Source organism: Ranitomeya variabilis, chromosome 4 (assembly GCF_051348905.1).
Source record: "Ranitomeya variabilis isolate aRanVar5 chromosome 4, aRanVar5.hap1, whole genome shotgun sequence".
Classification (NCBI taxonomy): Eukaryota; Metazoa; Chordata; class Amphibia; order Anura; family Dendrobatidae; genus Ranitomeya; species Ranitomeya variabilis.
Window position 1 is genome coordinate 601,024,835 of NC_135235.1, and position 24,038 is coordinate 601,048,872.

Genomic DNA, 24,038 nt, shown 5'->3' on the forward strand with positions numbered 1-24,038 from the left:
ACCGGTAGAACCTTGGGACTTCAATCTAGTACTCGATGTTCTGCAAAAGTCACCATTTGAACCTGAACAACAAATTTGGATTTCACCTCAATTAGATATTTTTCTTCCTTCCTTTTGTCCGTCTCTTTATCATCCTCGAGAGCGGTCCCCAAAACTGGATCTAGTAAGAGCCCTCCATCTCTACATTTCCATGGCAGCACCCATCAGATGTGCGGATTCGATATTCATAATTCCCAAAGGTCCTCAGAAAGGCTTGGGCGCCTCCAAGTCTACCATTGCCTGCTGGGTTCGTTTTGCCATTTTGGAAGCCTACTGACTAAGTGACAGAACTCAGGGCCACCGCACACTTCAATCGCACAGTGGGGGCCAACTGGGACGCCTGCCACCTGGTGTCAGGCTCACAGATTTGCAAGGCTACTACATGATCTTCAATTCATACCTTTGCCAAATTCTACAAGGTTCATACTTACGCTTCATCAGATGAGAATCTTGGTAGACAGGTCCTGCATAGTGATGAGCAAGTGTACTCGTTGCTCGGGTGACCTCCGAGTACTTATGACAGCTCGGAGATTTAGTTTTCATTGCGGCAGCTGAATGATTTATAGCTACTAGACAGGCTGAGTACATGTGGGGGTTGCCTGGTTGCTAGGGAATCCTCACATGTAATCAAGCAGGCTAGTAGCTGTAAATCATTCAGCTACCGAGATGAAAACTAAATCTCCAAGCAGTCATAAATACTCGGAGGTCACCCAAGCAACGAGTACACTCGCTCATCACTAGTCCTGCAAGCTGCAGTGGCCCGAACTCTGACTTGGGGTTACTACTCCTCTTTTCCCACCCTAGGGACTGCTTTTAGGACGTCCCATGGTTTCCTGTATCCCCAAATGAAACGATAGAGAAATGAAGATTGTAGGTAGCCACCATAAAATCTCTTTCGCAGAGCCTTCATTCGGGGGACACAGCACCCACCCTTGTTTATTGTTGGTTCTGGTTAAGTTATGATTGTTGCATACCTGTTGCTTCTCCTACTGCTTTCTCACGAACAGATTTAAAAAAAAAAAAAAAACCTATGCGCAATTGTACTGGCCTGGATAATCATTATCAGGTCAGTTTTACCATATAGTAAACATGGTAAATAAAAAAAAATAAATTAAAAAATTAAAAAAAAAAAAAAATAGGGATTTTTGTGTACTCACCGTAAAATCCTTTTCTCCGAGCCACTCATTGGGGGACACAGGACCATGGGTTATGCTGCTGTCACTAGGAGGCTGACACTAAGTTGAGACAAAAAGAGTTAGCTCCTCCCCTGCAGTATACACCTTCATGCTGGCTTCCAGAGACCCAGTTCAGTGCAAAAGCAGATTAATAACAATACATTACATAACATTAGAGTATAACATGTCAGAGAAAGTCAAGAACCAAAAAGGTAACGAGCCGTAAGGCTAACAGGGTGGGTGCTGTGTCCCCCAATGAGTGGCTCGGAGAAAAGCATTTTATGGTGAGTACACAAAAATCCGTATTTCTCCTTCGCCACATTGGGGGACACAGGACCATGGGACGTCCCAAAGCAGTCCCTGAGTGGGAAACAATACAACCAAATAAACTCCTTGTACCAACTGACTATAAATGCGCGACGGCCGCTTGCAGAATACGTCTGCCAAGGGCCGCATCCGCAGAAGATTGAATGTGTACATTGTAGTGCCTTGTGAAAGTATGTAGGCTCGACCACGTTGCGGCCTTGCAAACCTGCTCCGCTGTTGCCTGGTGCCGGATGGCCCAGGAAGCACCCATCGACCAAGAGGAGTGTTCTCTAATCCCCGCTGGGACAGGACTCCTGACCCGATAGGACTCTTGAATTGCAGAACGGATCCATCTGGCTATCGTGGCCTTGGACGCGGCTAAACCCTTTCTGTGACCCTCCGGGAGCACAATGAGGGAGTCCGATTTGCAGAAATGAGCAGTTCTGGAAATGTACCTCCTAAGGGCCCGTACCACGTCCAGGGTGAGAAGGGCCTTTTCGACTCTTTTGGCTGTGGGCAGAAGGAGGGAAGAATGTTATCTTCATTAAGGTGAAAAGATGAAACCACCTTAGGGAGAAAATCTGGAGATGGGCGTAGGACTACCTTGTCCTGGTGGAAGGCAAGGAAAGGGGTCCGACAAGATAGAGCGGCCAACTCGAGACCCATCTGATAGATGTGACTGCCACAAGGAAGGCAACCTTCCAGGAGAGGACAGTTAGCGGGACGTCCTGTAGAGGTTCAAACGGAGATTCCTGAAGAACGCTCAGAACCAAATTAAGATCCCAGGTCTCTAACGGCATTCTGTAGGGGGGTACCACGTGGGACACCCCTTGAATGAAAGTCCTGACTTGCGAGCTGGCAGCGATCTTACGTTGGAACAACACAGATAACGCTGAGATTTGACCTTTGAGGGAGCTGAGCGCCAGGCCGGAATCCAGGCCAGACTGTAGAAAATCCAAAATGGTATGGATTGAGAAACAAGCAGAGGGCGACCTCGGAGCCTGCACCATGAGAAGAAGGTTTTCCAGGTGCGGTGATAGATGCAAGCGGAAGACGCTTTGCGAGCGCTTATCATGGTGGGAATGACCTGCTGGGAGAAACCAGCTTGAGTCAGAATCCAGGTTTCAACAGCCATGCCGTTAAATTTAGGGCCCCTGAGCTCTGGTGGTAGATCGGCCCTTGGCGAAGCAGATCTGGACGGTCTGGTAACCGCCAGGGGACGTCGGATACGAGTTGAACGAGCTCCGGGTACCATGCGCGTCGTGGCCAATCCGGGGCGACAAGAATCACCGGAACCCCCTCCGTCTTGATTTTTCGGATCACCATCGGCAGTAAGGGAAGCGGAGGAAACACGTACGGGAGTTGGAACCAGTGCCATGGGGATACCAGTGCATCCACTCCGATGGCCTGGGGATCCCGAGAACGTGCTATGAAGTTGGGAACTTTGGCGTTCATTCTGGACGCCATAAGATCCACGTCCGGAGTCCCCCAGCGAAGGCAAATCTGCTGGAAAACCTCCCGATGGAGTTCCCACTCCCCCGAGGCGAGACACTGACGGCTGAGAAAATCCGCCGCCCAGTTCTCGACACCTGGAATGTGCACTGCGGAAATGGTGGAGAGGTTGGCCTCGGCCCAACGGAGAATGTGGGAGACCTCCGGCAAGGCTGCCCTGCTGCGGGTACCCCCCTGATGTCCGATTGGATTCGAACTGGGTGACCCGCGAGCAGGAAGTGAAAGCGTTTCAGAGCAAGTCTGATCGCTCGAATCTCCAAAATGTTTATGGGAAGCCTCGACTCCCGAATTGACCAAATCCCTTGGGCAGTGTAGTGGCGAAACACCGCTCCCCAACCGAGGAGACTGGCGTCGGTAGTTACCACCAGCCAGCGGATCGGGAGAAAAGACCTCCCCTGGAGGAGAGATGATCTTAGAGTCCACCATGTGAGGGCTTGCCTGATCCGTGGGGACAGAGGACATGGCCGATCAAGGGATAAGGGACTCCTGTCCCAATTGTCCAGCAGAGCCTGTTGTAAAGGGCGGAGATGGAGCGGAGCGAAAGGAACCGATTCTATTGCGGCCACCTTTTCCCCAGGATCCTCATGGCAAAGCGAATGGACCGTGGGTGCGGATGACAGTGTCCGAACTCCGTGCTGAAGTTCTTGGGCCTTGGACCGAGGTAGCAAGACCAGCCCCTTTGACGTGTCCAGGATCATGCCTAGGAAGGAGGTCCGTTGGGCAGGAATGGGAGAGGACTTGTCCAATTTGATTAACCAGCCCAGGCGCGAAAGAGAATCCAAGGTAATGCGGACACTTGCTTCGCAGGCCTCATAACACGGAGCCTTTATCAGGAGATCGTCCAAGTAAGGCAACACGACCATTCCTCGGGAGTGAAGAATGGCCATGACCGCCGCCATGACCTTCGTGAATACCCTGGGCGCCGTGGCAAGGCTGAAGGGTAAGGCCGTGAATTGAAAGTGGTCCTCTTGGATGGCGAAGCGGAGGAACTTTTGATGTGGCGGGAAGATTGGGATATGGAGATAAGCATCTTTGATGTCTACTGATGCTAGGAATTCGCCTGTCTCCAATGAAGAGATGACTGACCGGAGTGACTCCATCCTGAAGTGCCGAACCCTTACGTATTTGTTTAGGAGCTTTAAGTCCAAGATAGGGCGCACTGTTCCGTCCTTTTTCGGAACGTCGAAGAGGTTTGAGTAAAAACCTCTGAATCTCTGGTGTTCTGGGACTGGAACAATGACCCCGTTTTGGCGGAGGGATTTGATGGCGCGATGAAGTGCGCGAGATTGAGCCTCCGAACTTAGGAGACGAGAGGGAAAAAACCTTGCTGGAGGTGAGGCGGAGAATTCTATTTTGTAACCAGAAGACACCAAATTTCTGACCCATTCGTCGTGGACGACAGAAAGCCAGACTTGTTGAAAGAGAAGCAGACGTCCACCTACTTTGGAGGTGTCGACTGGAAGAGTCCCCGAGTCATTGTGAAGGGAATCTGGCAGGCCTGGACCCTTTGGTTCTGGGGTTGCCTAGGTTTTCCTCGCCAGGACTGATTCGGCCGGTATGAAGGCCGGGAGTCTCTGTCTGTGCGTGGAGATCGTTCTGATCTGGACGAGGCTGCGGAGTTGGACCAGAATGGGCTGCTGCGAAAGGGCCGAAAGCGAAAATATTGTTGGCACTGAAAAGCGGTTTTTGGCTTGTGTTGTGGGAGGAACTTGCTCTTCCCACCTGTAGAGTCGGAAATAAGCTGGTCTAATTTTTCTCCAAAGAGGCGACCGCTCTGAAAAAGAAGGGAAATCAGAGACTTCTTTGAGGAAGAATCTGCGCGCCACTCTCTAAGCCAAATAGCTCTCCTTATGGTGATGGCGTTTGAAGCCGCAGTTGCCGCACAGTCCGCTGCGTCTAAAGACACGTACATCACAATCTCCAGCCATGGCAATTTGTTTGGCAAGATCTGCCGCCTCAGACGGGAGATCCTGTTCCACAATGGATTTTGCAAGGGCATCTGCCCAGAAAACCATTGCTTTGGCAACCCAAGCCGCAGCGAAGGAAGGAGATAAAGAGGAACCCGAGGCCTCGTACACTGAGCGAGCTAGGGAATCTAGCTGGCGTTCTGTGGGATTTTTAATTGAAGCACCGTCAGGTACGGATAAGAGCGTCTTGGTAGCCAAGCGCGACACCGGAGGATCAACCAGTGGAGATTCCGTCCAATCTTTAACAAGATCTACGGAAAAGAGATACTTTGATTCCAGGTACTTTTTGCCCATAAAACGCTTATCCGGACGGTCCCTGAGTCGCCGGACTATATCCAGGAAATCTGGGTGAGAGGCGAACACCTTATGGGGACACTTGGTTCTTGTAAAGGAAACTGAATGGTTCAGCGCAGAATTAGGGTCATAGTCCACTTTTATCGCATGATTGACTGCCTCGATGAGGGAGTCAACAGTAGATGTAAATTCCGGAGCATCCGGATCTAGGGATGCATCAGACTCATACTCAGAGTCGTGATCGCTACGATCCCCTGGGGAGGGTGAGCGAGAAATGGAGCTACCAGAGGCCGAATGGCGTGGTGAATGCTCAGAAGAGGTAGTGCGGATCCGTTTTTTGGATGACTGTGCCTCCTTGCGGTGAGAGCGGCCCCTGCTGGCCGACGCTTCCCCTGATATAGAGGGATCTCTTAACCCATGAAAAAGAGTGCCCCGCTCCCCAGAGGGGTCATGGAGGGATTCAATCGCTTTGGCCAATGAAGCCATGGATTGAGACAGTGATGCGGCCCACTCAGGGGGACTAGATACACTGGGGTCCGTAGTGGCGGAGGGCTCCTGGGCACATTGGGTATCACAGGCAGGGCAGAGAGGGGAACTCTGAGGCCGAGGATGAGGAGCCTGGCAGGTGGTACACGCAGTAAAAAAGGTGGTATGCACCTTAGTGGTCTTTTTACCCCTTGACTGCGACATCATGTACCCCAAAGTGATAAAGGAAGCTGCTAGTGGAAGCTGAGGGGTAACTGCTGCAGGGAAGCGCTAAGCGTCGTCTCCTTACCCAGGTCCTGTGCCCCGCAAGTCAGATAGGTGTCGTGGAAAGAAGGGCCTCCGGAGCTGCAGTGGTGTGGAAGAAGCCGGCCGGCGCTGCTGTGCAGAGGCGAAAATGGCTGCCGAGAGTTTGTGGGGTAGTCTCGCAGGGAGCGAGAAGCGCCAGGACCGGGGGGCGGAGCCACAAGAATGACACGATCGTGGGTGGGGCCTATCGGAATGCGGCCTGAACTAGGCCGAAGCCGGGGACTAAATGTTTGGCTTCGGCCGGCGCGCACCCGCGGACCACCGGAAAGATGTTGCGGAGCCCTTACCGCTGTGGAGCCCTCCCAAAGCGCCGGAAAACGCCACCCCATATCAGCACTTACCCCTCTTTGAGGGTGGGAGCCTGAAAACGTCAGATCTCCTTGACCCAGGTAGAAAAAAAATGGACGGTGCAGGGTTAGGGGAGCCTCCATCCAGCATCACCTTTAAAGGGGGGTGGAGAGGAACCATCCGCCTCCTTCCATCATCCGCTTTTTCAGTGGTGATGCAGTGGGGGGCTGCACGGACGCCACAGTGGGAAGGGTGCCTCTGAACAGCTGAGGGTGAGACCTGGTGGGCAGGGCAGATGTCCGGCAATAAGGCCTGGCTGCAGAAGAGGATACTGGAGGTGACACTCCAGTGCTCGTCTGTAAAACGGGGGGAGATCGGTGCCCTTGAAGGGGCCCGTCGCCCCAAAAGTCAGCTCAGGCAGTGGCATCCCACGTCGCAGGAGAGGATACGGAGAGGTAAAACTCCCGTGCTCGCCTGTTGTTGGCTCGGGGAGATTGGAACAGGAAAGAATCTGTCGCCCCTTCGTCCAGAAAGAAAGGTTTTAAAAAATCCAGTGTGCGGACACTAAGCTTGAACTGGGTCTCTGGAAGCCAGCATGAGGGTGTATACTGCAGGGGAGGAGCTAACTCTTTTTGTCTCAACTTAGTGTTAGCCTCCTAGTGACAGCAGCATAACCCATGGTCCTGTTTCCCCCAATGTGGCGAAGGAGAAAAAAACAAATTGTGAAATTGAAGGTTTCTTTTGCAGGTTCATGGCACTTGGAATTTTTTCCCATTTTCCAGTACATCAGATGATAAATTGAGTGATGTCATTCATTATTATTATTATTGAAATTAAAGTGAACCTGTCAGCAGTTTTGGCCGATATGAGTTACGACCATCATCTTTCAGGGCTTATATACAGCATTCTATAATTCTGTATATATGCCCCCAACCCGACTTGTAAGAGAAGAATAAATTATACTCACCTGCAGGGCAGTCCGGTCCGAGGAGTGTCGCTTTTCTTGGTCTGGCGCCTCCCATCTGCTTGCAATGCCATCCTCCTGCTTGCTTTGTGTGGATGACGCTTCGCTGCATCATCCACACAGACTCCTCAGCACTACGCTCCTACGCAGGCGTACCTGTCTGCCCTGTTGAGGTCAGAGCAAAGTACTGCAGTACGCAGGTGCTGGAAAAGGTCAAAGAGCCCTGCAACCTGCGCACGGCTCTTTGACCTTTTCCAGCACCTGCGTACTGCAGTACTTTGCTCTGTCCTCAACAGGGCAGATAAGTATGCCTGCACAGGAGCGCGGTACCGAGGAAACTGTGTGGATGATGCAGCGACGTGTCATCCACATGAAGCAAGCAGGAGGGCATCACCAGATCAAGAAGAGCGACACCCCTCGGACCAGACCACCCCGCAGGTGCGTGCAGTGATATATTTCCTTCCTACACCATAAACACCACCCAGAACCTGTTTGACTTCATTAAAGGCATTGTCAACCTTGAGAGACACGTTTTACTTTTTTACTTAAATGCTTGTTTTTGGGGCTAAAACTTATTTTTTGTAAATTGGTTTCATTAAATAAAATTACACCAATTGGTTTTACAAGCTGATTCAAGTTTGATGAGGCCTGTGGTTATAAGTCACCTGAGAAGAGCTCTGAAAAAGAAAAATGAAAGTTACAAACTCCCTGTCGAACTATTAGGGTGCAGCCAGAAAGCCGTATTACTCGCAAGAGGATTGTATTATAAACCTTGGACTGACCATCAGCTCTCCTGATCTAAGCGTGACAGGTGCATAGAAATACATGCTGTCTAGGTCAGGAGAGTTGACGGCCAGTCTGAGGACTGTGATGCGTTTGAGTAATACGGCGGTCAGACTGAGCTCCTAGAATGAGCTCCCTGAAGGATTCTTATTCTGCAGCCATAGAAGGCAAAGAGGGCAACATTTTTACTGAAACCCAATTGCAAAATTGAGATTTATCTCCAAATGAATGAATTTATATAATAATTACAAAAAAAAAATATTGTCCCCAAAGGTGGACAACCCCTTTACAAGTCAATATAGTCGTCAGGCACTGACTATACTGGTCATCTGTGTCTTCCGCTATAAACAGAGCTTTACAGTTAGGACATATCTCAAGATGACCTGTTCAGCATTCCTTAACATACCTGTTCTGGTTCAGCCAGTATAGATTGATCCAAGGTGCCATTCACAGCAATAACGATAGAGTCAGATGTGGAGTGCTGTTCCATTAGTGGTTGCAGAACGTCCCCCAGATCCTGCAGCTCAAACACTTGAGCATGAAGTTCTGCAGTGTCCAACTGCTCAGTACTCTGCACCACCAGCGCCTGTACAATGCTTCCGTCCTCTGCCTGCATGGGGATGCTGTGCAGCTCTGTCACAGTGCGAGGCTGCTCGTTCCCATCAAGACTGACAAACATCTGTGTCTCCTCACTGCCGGGGAGAATATTCCATGTTAAACAATTTTCTTTTGCCGCGGTCTCTGCATCTTGCTCATCCATGCTGGCATCTCCCTAGTGGAAAACCAAAATTAGAGTTGTACAATTCAAGAACAATGTAAACATTGCAAAAAAAAAAAAAAAAAAAGAAAAATTATTCTATACATTTTAAATATCAGTGACCATAGGATATAGCAATCTGCCTCCACTTAGAACCTCACCTTCCTGTCCCTGGCCTTTCCAGCTTGGTTTTCCTGTCTCTTATTCCTGTGACTCTGCTGATGCTGCCGGAAGATGTAACGCTCGTGGAAGGTCTCTGGGCAGAAGCGACACTTTATCGGGGTCTCCAGGTAGGAGTGCTGCTTGCGGATATGAACCTCTGCAAAAAGTGTTTATAACATGGACTTAAAAAGGTTTCCCAATAATCCATAAAGGAAGAAAAAAAACAAATCAAAATATATGAACACAGTATAAGAATCCAAAAAAGAAAGTATACATACAAGAGACTTGTACTCTGACGCATAAGGCTACTTTCACACTAGCGTCACTTGCTGTACATTGCAATGCGTCGTTTTTTAGAAAAAACGCATCCTGCAAAGTTGCCCGTAGGATGCGTTTTTTCTCCATAGGCTTGCATTAGCGACGCATTGCGACGTATGGCCACACATCGCATCCGTCATGCGACGGATGTGTCGTGTTGTGGCAGACCGTCGGCACAAAAAAACTTCACATGTAACGTATTTTGTGCATCGTGTCCGCCATTTCCGACGGAACTCTGCCCCCTCCTCCCCGGACATTACAATGGGGCAGCGGATGCGTTGTAAAACATGCATCCGGTGCCCCCGTTGTGCTACTTAACACACTGTCTGTCGGGCCGACGGTTTGCGACAGCCCGTACCGACGGACTAGTGTGAAAATAGCCTAAGCTACTGTTCCCTGTTATCAATATGGAGCCGACCTTATTAAAAGCTGTACTCTATGTAATGTAATATTTTGCTGATGAAAACGAGAGCCCTGACAAATGCCAAAAGCTGGTGAAAGTACTTACGTACGTCATTTTTCCCAAACAGGGCAGCATTGCAGATGGGACAATGTTCTTTGGGTACATTTTCTGTATGTTTCCTTAAAATATGCATCTTCATACTGTTTCTTTGTGTAAACGTGGCCTGACAGAAGCTGCACACGTATGGCTTCTCACCTGAAAGAAAGCAATATATTTTTTTCATACCAAGTCCTGCTACGCTGCAACTAAAAAGGGAAATCTAGAGCTGTACAATAAGTGCGTACAATTGTTTGTGCCATCACTGTGACCAACATTTTTATGTCATGTTAAAAGAAGGGTTTCTCCATAACTTTACAAAAGCTGGAGTTACCATATGTAGTACAAGCAGCAAATGTATGTGATAACAGATCACAAGGACTCTCTAGGAGCAATGCCCTTATCTCACTACCCTGCAAATACTTAAAGGAACGGATCTAGGCTGGGCTTTTAGGAGCAAAATAGGCACCCTATGCTCTTCCTTGATGTGGACTTTGAGTCTGAAGAAATAGGAAAAAGTTTATTTGAAGCCCTCTTTACAGAGAGGGTTTTGATCGCGTACCACAAGAATGTGGTCCTGCCACAATCTTGGGCTTACTAAGGTCTACTTTGCATTCTGTTCCATTTACTAAAATGCTACATGGATATCTGATCTTAAAAAGTGGGTTTAAACTTTTTTTTCGTAAACTCTTGTAAGACTCACTGTCACAGACCTGTGTGCGTCCTTATATGTCTCTTCAGTTTGAAGGCATCGGTTGAGGCGAAAGAACACAGGGTGCAGGTGAAGGGGCGTTCGCCAGTGTGGGAGCGAATATGAATTTTCATCCTAGTCGCCTGAAAAGACATTAGCATCAAATCAATTTCCTTCAATCCCTTATCGACATTGAACGTACGGGTATATCCAATATTGGCTCCTGACTTTGACGCGGGCTCAGAAGCTAAGGCAGCATCTTTCCAGACAGATGATAGCCGGGTTACTTAGCCATCATCTTCAACTTGCTTGTTTTTTACAGGACGAGTTGTACTTTTGAACGACACCATTGGTTTTACTATATCATGTACTAAAAAACTGGAAAAAAAAATTCCAAGGGCGGTGAAATTGAGAAAAAAAGTTCAATTCCACAAATGTTTTTTGGATTTTTTTTTTTTTTTTTACCATGTTGACCAAATGCTAAAATTGACCTGCCATTATGAATCTCCCGATCATTACAAGTTCATAGACACCTAACAGGTCTAGGTTCTTTTTTATCTAAGTAGTGAAAAAAAATCCAAAGTTTGTTTTAAAAAAAGAAGAAAAAATTGCATCATTTTCCCGAGAACTGTAGCGTCTCCATTTTTCGTGATCTCGGGTTGGATAAGGGTGTCATGTCCCACGACTTGGGAAATCATTCAATGTTTGCATTGCTTGTGTTCTATCCTTCTTTCTAGGCAGAAGTTTGCTTTTCCCTGTATTTTGTCCCAACTCTCTCACTGTAGTCCTGTGATGTATGTTTGTTCACGCCCTTATTCTCCATTTTGTCATCATTCCTCCGTCTGTATGCATCCTACTACATGTCCTCTGTTGAATATTCCTTTTTACCTGCTGCTTTCATCATAATACAAGAATTTCGGTTAAAGCAATCCTCTTTTCCTGGAGTCTTCTTACATGAGAACGTGGCTGAGTTAAGCTATCTGATAAATCGGTATGAACGTGAGTACAGGTCAATACGGAAGCGCCCAAAAGAATAGGTCTATCCAGGCACCACTGCGTTCTACATACCCATGAGTCAGAATAGTAAAAAGGAATATCCTGCCTTCAGAGACAGTAACTCAAGGTCTGTGCTGAACCTCAGTGGAAAAGGACATTTCCCAGATACACAGTAACCCAGTTCCCAGCCAAACCCCAGCGTGCATAGAAGCACACACTGCAGATAAACAGTGAGAAGTATAACCCTCATCATCCACTCTTCCTGCCTGCAAACAAATCATGTCTGAAGCGAGGTATACAATGTCCCTACCAGACTTACAAACACAGGAAAGAGACCTAGATCCCCATCCACCAGCTAGTGAAAGGGGAAAACGTACAGTTAAACCTACATGGAAAGTCATGGAGAATTTAGAGACTGCAAAAGGTGTCGTATATCGTGATGTGTCTTCACTGTGGGAGAAAGTGCTGAGTCACAGACACTGTATCAAAGCCTGCTTCTCATGAGTTACCACTTGAGGGAGCCCTAGAACAATTATGCACAGCATACCAAAGGTATATGGAGAAGACTGACCAATACATTACTCTCCTGAAAAAACTGAATCTGCCAGAGACTTTAAACGAATTGCAAAGTTTCCAGCAGCTTAATTCTGAAAGAGACTACACCGTACGCGACATTAAGACAAAGATAGAGGCTAAAATTGCACGGACACCAGATGCATCATCTCGCTCATCCAAATCGTCTAAGCACTCAAAACGCTCATCTAGGTCAAGTTCATCAAAATATTCCACTCTCAGCCAGCAGCTTATAAGGGCACGTGCTAAGGCAGAAACGTCTAAGATACAAGCAGCCTTTGCGCAAAAGAGAGCAGAAATGGATGTAGCCACAGCTGCGCATGCAGCACGCAAGGAAGCTCTGGAGAAGGAATGTGAGCACGCAACAGCCATGGCGGAGTTAAGGATCCTGGAGCGAGCTATCAGTGGGAGTCAAAGAGACAGCATCAGTTTGTGTGAAGTGGAGGCAGAGGACCCTATTGAACGCACAAGAGACTACGTGCTAAGCCAAAATGGCGAACCGCAGATCATCACTAACACTCCTGATGGCGTTCATGCTTCTCCAGGGCACCAGGATGCCGATCCACTTACAGAACCCTACACTCAAGGTACAAAGTACAATGCTCCCAAACTTGAACTTCCTTCGTATGCCGGTATGTGCCAAGACCCTGCATCTCATCAAACTCCACAGGCTATTATCTACACGCAATCTAATATACCGGCAGGTCATTATACTTTCAACAACCGCATAGTGCCAGCTCCGCATGTAGCAGAGACTATACCCACCAAACCGGTTGCTGGACTAAATGCATATGCCACTCCATACTTACCCACGTTTCAAGGCCAAGACATCTCCACCCCTATGTACAGCACCGCTCAACCTACATTCGTGCATCCTAAGTCAGAAAGAACAGACATGTCCGACTTCGCAAGGTACATGATTCGCCGCGAACTTACTAAAACCGGTCTCACAAGGTTTGACGACCAACCTGAAAATTACAGAGGTTGGAAAAATGCCTTTAGAACCGTAACTAGTGACCTCGGCATCACTGCTGCCGAAGAGCTGGACCTGCTAATCAGATGGCTAGGACCACAATCCACCGAGCGTGTCAAGAGACTCAGGTCTGTACATATCAGTAATCCAACGGCTGGTCTCATGGCTGCATGGGAAAGACTAGAGAAAAACTTTGGCAGTCCAGAAGCCATAGAGGACGCACTGTTCAAGCGACTACAGAGTTTTCCAAAGATATCAAGCAAAGACAGTTCAAAGTTCCTGGAGCTCAGTGACTTGCTGTTAGAGCTCCAGCTGGCCAAGGCAGACACCCACCTACCTGGCCTCAGCTATCTGGACACTGCTCGTGGAGTAAATCCCATTATCTCCAAGCTACCGTACAATATACAAGAAAAGTGGACTACACTAGGGTCAAAATACAAGAAATACCATCAAGTGTCATTTCCTCCATTCTCCTACTTCTGTGAGTTTATAAAAGATGTGGCAGAGCGCAAGAACGACCCAAGCTTTTCTTACCAAGAATCCAGTGGCCCAGCTTCACCTCCTTCTAAATACGTCAGCGCACGCTCGAACGACAGAAACCGCAGGGGTCCAGTGTCAGTGAAGAAGACGGATATTCTTCCCTTACCAACATCAGCCCCAGGCAAGAGTAACAAGGGTGAAAAGATAGAGAACCCAAATCGTGAATGTCCCATCCACAAGAAGCCACATCCCTTAAAAAAGTGCATCGGCTTCAGGAAGAAACCGCTCCAAGAACGCAAGGAGCTTCTAAAGAAGTTCGGGGTATGCTACAGATGTTGTGCTTCTACCGAACACCTTGCTAAAGACTGTAAAGCTACAATTAAGTGCATGGAGTGTGACAGTGAGGACCACGTACAAGCGCTCCACCCATTCCATCCTGACTCTACACTTACTCCTTCCCCTACCACGAGCCATGGCGGGGAGGACGCAGCTCAAACTGCAAGCCACACCACAATATCTTCTTCATGCACAGAAGTCTGCGGAGAAGACCTCTGGGACAAGTCCTGTGCGAAGATTTGCCTGGTGAACGTATATCCCAACGGTCACCCAGAGAAAGCCGTGAAGGTGTCCGTCCTTCTGGATGATCAGAGCAACCGATCACTTGCAAGGTCAGAACTCTTTGATATGTTTAACTTAAAGGGAAATGCTTACCCTTACACCTTAGGTACCTGCAGTGGTGTTACAGAGGTTTATGGGAGAAGGGCCAGTGGTCTTACAGCGACATCTCTCGAGAACACCGTCGAGATACCGTTACCTACACTGGTCGAGTGCAACCAGATTCCATCCAATTGAGAAGAGATCCCAACGCCAGAGGCTGCTCTTCATCACCAACATCTCAAGGGGATAGCAAACAAGATACCAGCCCTCAACAACAGTGCAGATATCCGATTCTGCTTGGCAGAGACATTCTCCGGCTGCACAAGGTGCGTCAGCAAATTAACGGACCACACGATGCACCATTTGCCCAACGCTTAGATCTAGGCTGGGTAATCATAGGCAATGTTTGCATACATAAGATGAAGAGACCTAACAACATCTCCTCTTACAAAACACACATCTTGTCAAATGGTCGCAGCACTCATTTCCAACCATGCCCACATCACTACTGGGTGAAAGAGAAAGTGAGCAACACCAAGTGGCAACAGGAATCCTTCAACAACATGAACACACTCCAGTCCTGGGAAGAAAACCTCGGGTCATCAGTGTTCGATTCCACAAGTAATGACAACAAGTTGGCACCCACAAGAGAAGATAAAGAATTTATAAAGGTTATGGATAAAGAATTTGTTCAAGACGACTCCAACAGTTGGGTAGCTCCTTTACCCTTTCGTTTCCCAAGAGTGAGGTTGCCGAACAACCTGCAGCAAGCAACTGCAAGGTTCTCATCCTTAAAGCGTACCCTAAAGAGGAAACCAGAGATGGAGAAGCATTTCATTGACTTTATGCAGAACATCTTTAACAGAAATCATGCTGAACCTGCGCCACCACTGAGGGAGGGAGAAGAATGTTGGTATCTTCCATCCTTTGGTGTCTATCACCCTCGCAAGCCTAACCAGATCAGAGTGGTGTTTGACTCCAGTGCTCAGTTTGAAGGCCTCTCTCTCAATAACCTGCTCCTAACTGGGCCCAACCTGAACAACAGCCTCCTTGGAGTATTGATCCGCTTCAGACAAGAACCTGTTGCCATAATGGCCGACATTCAGCAGATGTTTCATTGCTTCATTGTGAAAGAAGACAACAGAAACTATCTTAGGTTCCTATGGCACAAAGACAACAATGTCAACAATCAGGTCATAGACTACCGGATGAAGGTCCATGTCTTCGGCAACAGTCCCTCACCTGCTGTGGCGATCTATGGACTGAGACGGACAGCCCAGGAAGGTGAGAGAGAGTACGGTTCCGATGCTCGGCAATTTGTAGAGAAGAACTTCTACGTGGACGATGGGCTCAAGTCCTTGCCCACAAGCGAAGATGCAATTGACCTACTCTCCAGAACACAGGAAATGCTATCCACATCAAACCTCAGACTCCACAAGATTATCTCTAACAGTCAAGAGGTAATGAACGCGTTTCCATCTGAGGACCATGCCTCAAACCTAAAGGACCTCAACTTGGGTTCCGATGTTCCTCCAACACAGCGCAGCCTTGGTCTACTGTGGGATATCAAACGGGACACCTTCACTTTCCAAGTGTCACCCTATGACAAACCCTTTACCAAACGAGGAGTCCTATCTGTCATAAATAGCATCTATGATCCTCTCGGGTTTGTAGCACCCATCACTATTCAAGGCAAGATACTGTTAAGACAGCTTACGGCCGAGAACACGGATTGGGACACCCCGCTCCCAACTCAGAAACAGCAAAGGTGGGAGGCGTGGAAGAAGTCTCTGAAGTTCTTAGAGCAACTCCAACTCCCACGTTGTTATTCTCCAAGATCACCTTTGACTGCAATCAGAAGAGAAGTTCATATTTTCTCTGACACATCTACAGAAGCCATAGCCGCAGTAGCTTATCTGATGACCTTAGGAGCTAACAAGGTACACTGTGGTTTCATCCTGGGTAAAGCCAAGTTAACTCCAAAGCCTGCACACTCTGTACCCAGACTCGAGCTTTGCGCTGCGGTATTGGCAGTAGAAATTGCTGAAGTTGTACAAGACGTAATGAACGCGTTTCCATCTGAGGACCACGCCACAAACCTAAAGGACCTCAACTTGGGTTCTGATGTTTCTCCAGCCACACTTCTCACACAGAAGATTGGAGCTGCTACAGTTCCGCCTGGGAACTTCGATAATAAGGACATTTACAGACGTCAGTGGAGGCAAGTACAACACCTGGCTAACGTGTTTTGGCATCGATGGAAGACCAAATATTTACACTTGCTTCAAAACCGTCACAAATGGCAGACGCCCAGTCCCAATCTCCAAGAAGGAGACCTTGTTCTCTTAAAGGATACAGAGGCTCATCGTAATGACTGGCCAATGGGACTTATCACCAAGGTCCTACCCAGTGAGGACGGAAAGACTCGTAAGGTAGAAGTTAAGGTGACAAAAGGGGGCTCTACCCGAACCTTCTTCCGCCCGGTCACTGAACTCGTGTTGCTTCTACGAAAGGAGGACATCACATGAACTGAACATGCTCCTGGACGTTGTTCACGGCGGGGAGCATTCCTCCTCATCCCCCAGTTTATTGAATGTTGACATTTTCCATTGGATTGAACCCTTAACATTCCCATTGGATTCTGGGTTGGTGGAAGAGTTTGCATGTTTGCGGCTTCCCCAATCTGAAGATGGGTTTTATATACTTGAACTTATCTTTCGGTGTGATCTACGGGTCAACAACAACGAGTTGGACTTAAAAATCTTTTATGTTTATTATTGCATGCATGTTTTCTTCCTCTTGTTTTTTCAGGTTCGAACGACTTCGAAGAATTACGGACATCGTGAAATCCAAGGATTTCAGACGGGGAGTGTCATGTCCCACGACTTGGGAAATCATTCAATGTTTGCATTGCTTGTGTTCTATCCTTCTTTCTAGGCAGAAGTTTGCTTTTCCCTGTATTTTGTCCCAACTCTCTCACTGTAGTCCTGTGATGTATGTTTGTTCACGCCCTTATTCTCCATTTTGTCATCATTCCTCCATCTGTATGCATCCTACTACATGTCCTCTGTTGAATATTCCTTTTTACCTGCTACTTTCATCATAATACAAGAATTTCGGTTAAAGCAATCCTCTTTTCCTGGAGTCTTCTTACATGAGAACGTGGCTGAGTTAAGCTATCTGATAAATCGGTATGAACGTGAGTACAGGTCAATACGGAAGCGCCCAAAAGAATAGGTCTATCCAGGCACCACTGCGTTCTACATACCCATGAGTCAGAATAAAGGGCTTATTTGTTTGCATGCCGAGCTGACATTTTTAATTATACAGTTTTTGGTGTTGATACGATCTTTTGATCGCCCGTTATTGCATTTTAATGCAATGTTGCGGCGACCCAAAAAAAAAAAAAAAAACTAATTTCGCTACGCTGTTTATCATTCGGATTAATTCTTTTTATAGCTTGATAGATCAGGAGATTCTGAAAACGGCGATACCAAATATGTGCATTTTTTTTTTTTTGAATGGGGAGAAAGGGGGTGATTTAAACTTTTATATAATTTTGTTTAATATTTTTAAAACATTTTTTTACTTTTGACATTCTTCAGTAGTCTCCATGGAAGACTAGAAGTTGCCATAACCTGATCGGCTCAGCTACATACAGGCAATGATCAGATCGCCTGTATGTAGCAGAATTGCTGACTTGCTATGAGTGCCAACCTCCGGGCAGCGCTCATAGCAATCTGGCAATGACAACCATAGAGGTCTGCTGGAGACCTCTGGTTGTCATGCCAACCCATCAGTGACCTGCGTTCACGTGATGGGGGTCACCGATGGGCAGGATTTCTGCATTAAACAGGTTAACAGCTGCAGGTGGATCGCGATTCCACCCGTGGCTGTTAGGAGCACGTCAGCTGTTCAAAACAGTTGACAAGTTTCAGGAAAGATGTGGGCTCAGTGCTGGAGCCCACATCAAAGGGGTGCATCCATACGGCGCATGTCGTGAAGGAGTTAAAAAGATATTTTTTTAAACACTTAAAATTATTTATTTTAATTTATTATTGTTACCATTATTTATATTAAATTTTAACATTTTTCACTCAATAAAAGTTAAATAATAAAAATACATAAAGTGATATCCCTACATCTGTAAAAGTCCAATATATCAAAACATAAAATCAGATTAATCTAATTGGTAAACAGTGTAACAAGGAAAGAAAAAATATATTAAAAAAAAAAATGTCATCTGTCACAACAGCACAGTGGATCAACATCATATTTACCTCAACATTGTAGTAATAAAACATTAAAAAATAATTATGGCTCTTGGAAGAAAGAAGGGAAAAAACAAAAAAGTGTGGATGAAGCAGTTCTAACTTGAATTTATGCATAAGAATGAAATTATGTGCAGTCGATTTATAATATAATGCCCTTGGAAGAAGGAAACAATGTCTGTGAAAACAACAGGATAACACACTAGCAATAAAAAAAGATTTCATAATGAATAGACGCAATGCTCAGCCATATCGCACATACCTCAACACTTGAATAATCACAGTAGCAGCACTGGAAAGGTTTCTCGAGGTCATGTACAGACCTGGTGTGTCTCAGGAGATCTGCAGGCGTCCTGTACGCCATTGCACATTCTCTGCACTTATGAGGTTTGATTCCTGAAACACAAGATTGTATATTAAAGAACACCCGTCACACTGGACCTCTGCTGCAGTTCCCTGCAGAGCGACCTGACCTAGGGAAACACTGTTCATGAATTGGGAGTTTCCATTTTTTCTTCCCTTCTTGCAAGAGCCATAACTTTTTAATTTTTCCTTCAATAGAGCCATACGAGGGCTTGGTTTTGTTTTTTGGCGGGATGAGTTGTACTTTTGAAAGCACCATTGATTTTTTTTTTCCCATAACGTGTATTGGCAAACGGGAAAAAAAAAAATCCAAATGCGGTGAAATTGCTCAAAAGTGCAATTCCACGACTGTTTTTTGGAGGTTTTTTTTTAACGTACCATGTTCACTATATAATAAAACTAACCAGGCAATATGATTACACAGGTCAGTGCGAGTACACAGATACCAAACATGTACAGTTTATTTTTTGTTAAAATGGGTTTTCTCCAAGACGAAAAGTTCATTATAATCAATACATCTTGGAATAATAATAACTTCCATATTTTTTATTGATACTATTTTGAGTTAGATACCATTTTTTTGATTGCCTCTTATTGCAATGTTGTGGCGGCCATAAGAAAAACTAAAAAGAAAAAAACAAACAAACATAGCTCGGCGTTTACCGATCGGATGAATTTATTTTATATTTTGATAGATCGGGCATTTCTGAAAGCAGCGATATCAAATATGTGTATTTTATTTTTGTTTGTTTTATTTTAAATGGGGCAAAAGAGAAGTAATTTGAACTTGTGGGGTTTTTTTGCTTTTTTTTTTTTTTTACTGAATTTAATAGTCCCTTCAGGAGACTTGAAGCTGCAATCGTCTGATCGACTGTGCCATACATAGCATGGCTTCAGCTGTTCTGTATAGCAGAAATCACGATCCCCTATGAATGACAGCCAAGAACACCACAATGACAGACCCCCCAGCAGTCATGACAACCCATCGCCGCCTAGCGATCCCGTGACAGGCGACAGGAATGATGCGCTTCCGGCCGGCAAGTGTTAAATCCCACTTACAGAGATTGACAGCGGGATTTAACATGTGAACAGCCGCAGGATGAGATCCGATCAACCCACAGCTGTTAAGGCACATGACAGCTGATTAAAGCAGCTAACGTGTGCAGGGAAAGATTCAGGCTCCAATACCGAGTCAGGGACATGACATATGCCATGCTGGCGCCTGTTAATTTTGGATGTCAAAGCTTGACAGAGGCATTTAACAGGTTAACAATAGCAGGTGGAACTACATTCCATCCGCGATTGTTAAAGACAGGTCCTGGCTTTAACACACAGCCATCACCCGCCGGGTGTGGGGCGAGCTCACCCTGTTAGCCCACTCCATACACCTGCCTTCGCCTTGAGCCATACATGTACAGAGCACATGTCGTGAAGTGGTTAATACAACTGGCACGTTTTTCAGCTGTCTATGCGCCAGCACCAGAAATCTATGTCAGCAATGAGATTCTCTGCATAGAGAAAGGGACTGAGGATCCAATAGAGGGAATAGTGACGGAACGATAGGGTCCACTAGCACTCGGCACAGCATGTTGACATACACTCTGACCAACAAGACTTTGTGAAAGAAATGTAATAAATCTTCACTGCATGATTAATAAACAGCACTTGTCAGCAGATGGAAGTACAAATAATATGGCAGTATAGGCGCTTGTTCCCCCCGAAAGGAGTAGAGATCTGTTGCCCCAGTCAGTAAAGTAGAAACCATAAAGCAGGCTGACAGCTCCCTAATAGGATCAGCGCACTTGAACGGAGACACCCAAACGCACTGACACCACCAGGGCACTTCCAGCCTGACTTGCACATGCCCTGGTGCATCAGATCTCCACATTCTTATTTGGGGAGGGGTGCAGACAAGTGCCTATACAGCGATGGCACTACTTCCATTTGTAAAAATCTGATGACAGATCTCCCTTCAATGCATGTAAATAATAAATTGATGCATGTCAGAGATCGGACTTCAACCAACCATAAAGTGACAGCCTATCCTAGCAATACGCAATCCTTTCAATGCTTTGAAGAAAAATCTAGTCTCTAAACAGACAAAAACTTGGTGCTGCCGCCTTACGTACCCAAGTGCACATTGATGTGAAGCCGCAGTTCTGTAGCGGACGCAAACGTTTTCTCACAGATCTTGCATTTGTGTCTGTCTGAATGTTTCCACATGTGTCGCCTCATTGCTACCAGGTTGCAGGAGCTGAATTTACACACTCCACAGCTGTACATAAACTTCATTTCTGGTACAAAAGAGGGGGGCAGTAAAATTAGGGAATCAAAGCCATTTTTCCTATGAAAAACTATGTGGTACCTGACTGGGGTACAGGTCACGCCTGCTCTTAAGATCAGTGGCGGGCACCGTGATCATACTCTTACAAAATTAAAGAATAATTTTTTGGAAGACCCTCTATCACAAGGATATTGTCTACCATGTCTACACCCATACCAGTATTTTCTGTGGTTACAGGAGTCTCTGCCGCTGACTGTACTGGTTCTGCGGTTTCTTGGGGATTTACACTCATTTCTTCCATGGTGGTCTCAGTCTCTTGGGGTACATCCTTCAACAGAAAAAGCCAAAAGTAATTTTACAAAACATTGACATAAGGTAGGCTATCCAACTGATGGCTTATTTATGGGATGGATTAATATGAGATCACTGGGGGTCTGACACCTGGCACCCTCATGGATCAGCCAATTACTGCTCCAGCAATGGCTAGATATAAGTGATGTTAAGGGCAGCAGTCACGTACATGGCAAAGTGGCCACTGGTTATTTCTCTCACCAATCTATCCCTAAAGACAAGTCATTAATGGTTAAAGCACCACTCCAGCAGGTTTTGTTTTAGTTTATTTCAGGGCTGGAGTGGTGCTACTAATCTAATTTTCCTACTCCTAATCTCAAACTTACCAGCCGCAATTTTCATCTGTTATTGGTGCCGCACTCCGGCAGTTTGTGACCTGCTAGCTCAATCCAGTGTTTGCTGGGTGATCCAGAAGTCACTTGTTAGTTTAAGTCTATGAGAGCCAGAATGAGGCCCTCATAGATTTACACTGAGAGCTTGTGAATGTTACCCCTGACTTCTGGTCAGTCAGCAGTTGGGGGTCGCAAGATGGCGGCTTGGGATCAGAGCAGCATCAGGAAGAGCTGAAAACAGTAACTGGCAAGACTAAGGTCAGGGAACTTACGTTAGTGGCACCATTGTAGCGCCAAAATTACAGAAAACAAAACACTGGAGTGATGTTTTGATGAGGTTGTACACTGCTTTTACACTGATGACCTATCCTTAGCTGACACGTGGCATTCCTGCCAATATCGGTGTCAGGAGCGGTCGCCGGCCAGGAGTAGTCACTTGCCGAGCTGCTCAGTCTACTTGTAGTGGCCGGGGCTTGGTACCGCACATCCGCCTGTTATTAAAAATCAATAAAAGACATATGTGTAGTAACCTGTGGCAGCCACTACAAGTAGACGGAGGAGCTCGGCAAGAGAGTACTCCCAGCCTGCAGCCGCCACCGATAACAGGTGATCGGTGGAGGTGTGAGATCCTGGCTGATCAGACAATGATGACTTATCCGAATGATAGATCATCAATGAAAAATAGTGGACAACCTATTTAAACATGATTCTGAATCTTCATACTTAGCAGGCACTTGGTTTGCCTGCAGATCGGTAGGGGGCCGGGTCCTGAACCTTATGCTTTCTATTGAATCCATACCTCGCGCTGTGCGCTAATGACTGCAGCGCTGCTCACTTCTTGGGTGGGTCTATTGTGCGATTGGTGGGGGTCTTGGTACGCAAACCCTCAACAGTCTGCAGGCAATTCAAGTGCCCCTTTAAATATGAAAAATCAGGAAGAAAGTTTAATTTCCTGGACAACCCCTTTAATGTGTTTTGAAACTACATCTCCCAAATAGCCCTGGCAGCTGCAGTCAAGGCATGCTGGGGGTTGTAGTGCTGCAGGTTCCTGATATCCTACAGGTCTCGGCCTACCTGGCCTTGTTCTTCTTGGCCCACAGCCTGCTTGTCAGTAACATTCGCACAGGGCTCCTCGCTCTCCTGGTGCGGGCGAACACCCTGGTGGTCCTCCAGTTCGTGTATATCGAACACCTGAGTGTACAGGGCGCCGTCCTCACTGTCACTTCCTTGCTGAATGCCGGTGACCTGGACCCCGACGATGGCACCGTCCTCTCCTTGAATGGGCATGACATGGAATTCGGACACGTTACTGAAGGCCTCGTTCCCGTCCAGCATCTTGTAGACCCTGAACGCCAGATCCGCCTCATCGTGATTGGCCGGGGTAGACATAACAACGGCGTCCTCCTGCTGAGGGGTATACACCTCCTGTCTGTCAACCTCCATCCTGTCAACATAAAACACAGCTCAGTCCTACAACCCCACACACCCTCAGTAGTCTGCCCCCACAAACACATGTACAACCGCTCCAGGGGGTCACACATTTCCGCACATATGCCCCATTCACACCTGCACACCTTCCAGTCACCGACTCCCCCAGGACGAGGCACTATCTGTGCGGGTCACTCACATGTAACGCAGCGCTCCACACAAACCGGAAGTAACTGCTACTTCCTGTGAATGGACCGCTGACGTCACCGGAAGACTGCAGCACCGCGGTCAGCTGTTGCCACTGTGCTGCCGTGCGCATGTGCGACACCGTCTGAGGAATGATTGGCGTATACACGGAGCCGGACGGAAACGTCTCTCTCGTGTGCCGAGACGCGCAGTGCTGCACAGGAGCGCACTTTGTCTCTCCTTATAGCAACCACAGCTTTCCAGGACCGAACCATAGCGCTCTGTTGGGCTGCTGATGTATCAGAAGTGAGGCAAATAAGCGGAGAAATTATTAACCATGTTAACCAATCAGATACTACTTCTTATTTTTTAGAAGGCATCTAGAGGACGAAAGCAGCGTCTTGATTGGATACTGTGGACGACTGCTCCATTACATCGTAACCTTACACCGTTTATTGGGGTGGCCAGTCACCATTGGGGAGATATATGTTCTTTTGCTTTAAATGTTAATAGTTTAGCAATTGGGTTCCATAAAATGAGTTTGTCACAATTTTAACCCCTTAACGACCAGAGGTATTTTCGTTTTTGCGTTTTCGT

General features: G+C 46.9%; 1 protein-coding gene across 2 annotated transcripts in view; it reads right to left on the minus strand.

Annotated features, from left to right (window-relative positions):
• LOC143765974 (uncharacterized) overlaps positions 1-23,591 on the minus strand; it is a 63,850-nt gene extending 40,259 nt beyond the window's left edge. Inside the window, exons 1-9 of one of the 2 annotated variants that reach the window (XM_077253236.1) lie at positions 23,455-23,591; positions 22,902-23,271; positions 21,361-21,472; positions 20,990-21,154; positions 18,760-18,893; positions 10,570-10,690; positions 9,866-10,015; positions 9,039-9,196; positions 8,527-8,892 (exon numbers count right to left, since the gene is read on the minus strand). In XM_077253236.1, coding sequence (XP_077109351.1) covers positions 8,527-8,892; positions 9,039-9,196; positions 9,866-10,015; positions 10,570-10,690; positions 18,760-18,893; positions 20,990-21,154; positions 21,361-21,472; positions 22,902-23,271; positions 23,455-23,456 — 1,578 coding nt within the window. In that variant the 5' untranslated portion in view covers positions 23,457-23,591. Of the gene's footprint in view, positions 1-8,526; positions 8,893-9,038; positions 9,197-9,865; positions 10,016-10,569; positions 10,691-18,759; positions 18,894-20,989; positions 21,155-21,360; positions 21,473-22,901; positions 23,272-23,393 lie in introns of both variants that reach the window. The other variant, XM_077253237.1, reaches the window with a different exon arrangement.
• Between the last annotated feature and the right edge of the window lie 447 nt (positions 23,592-24,038).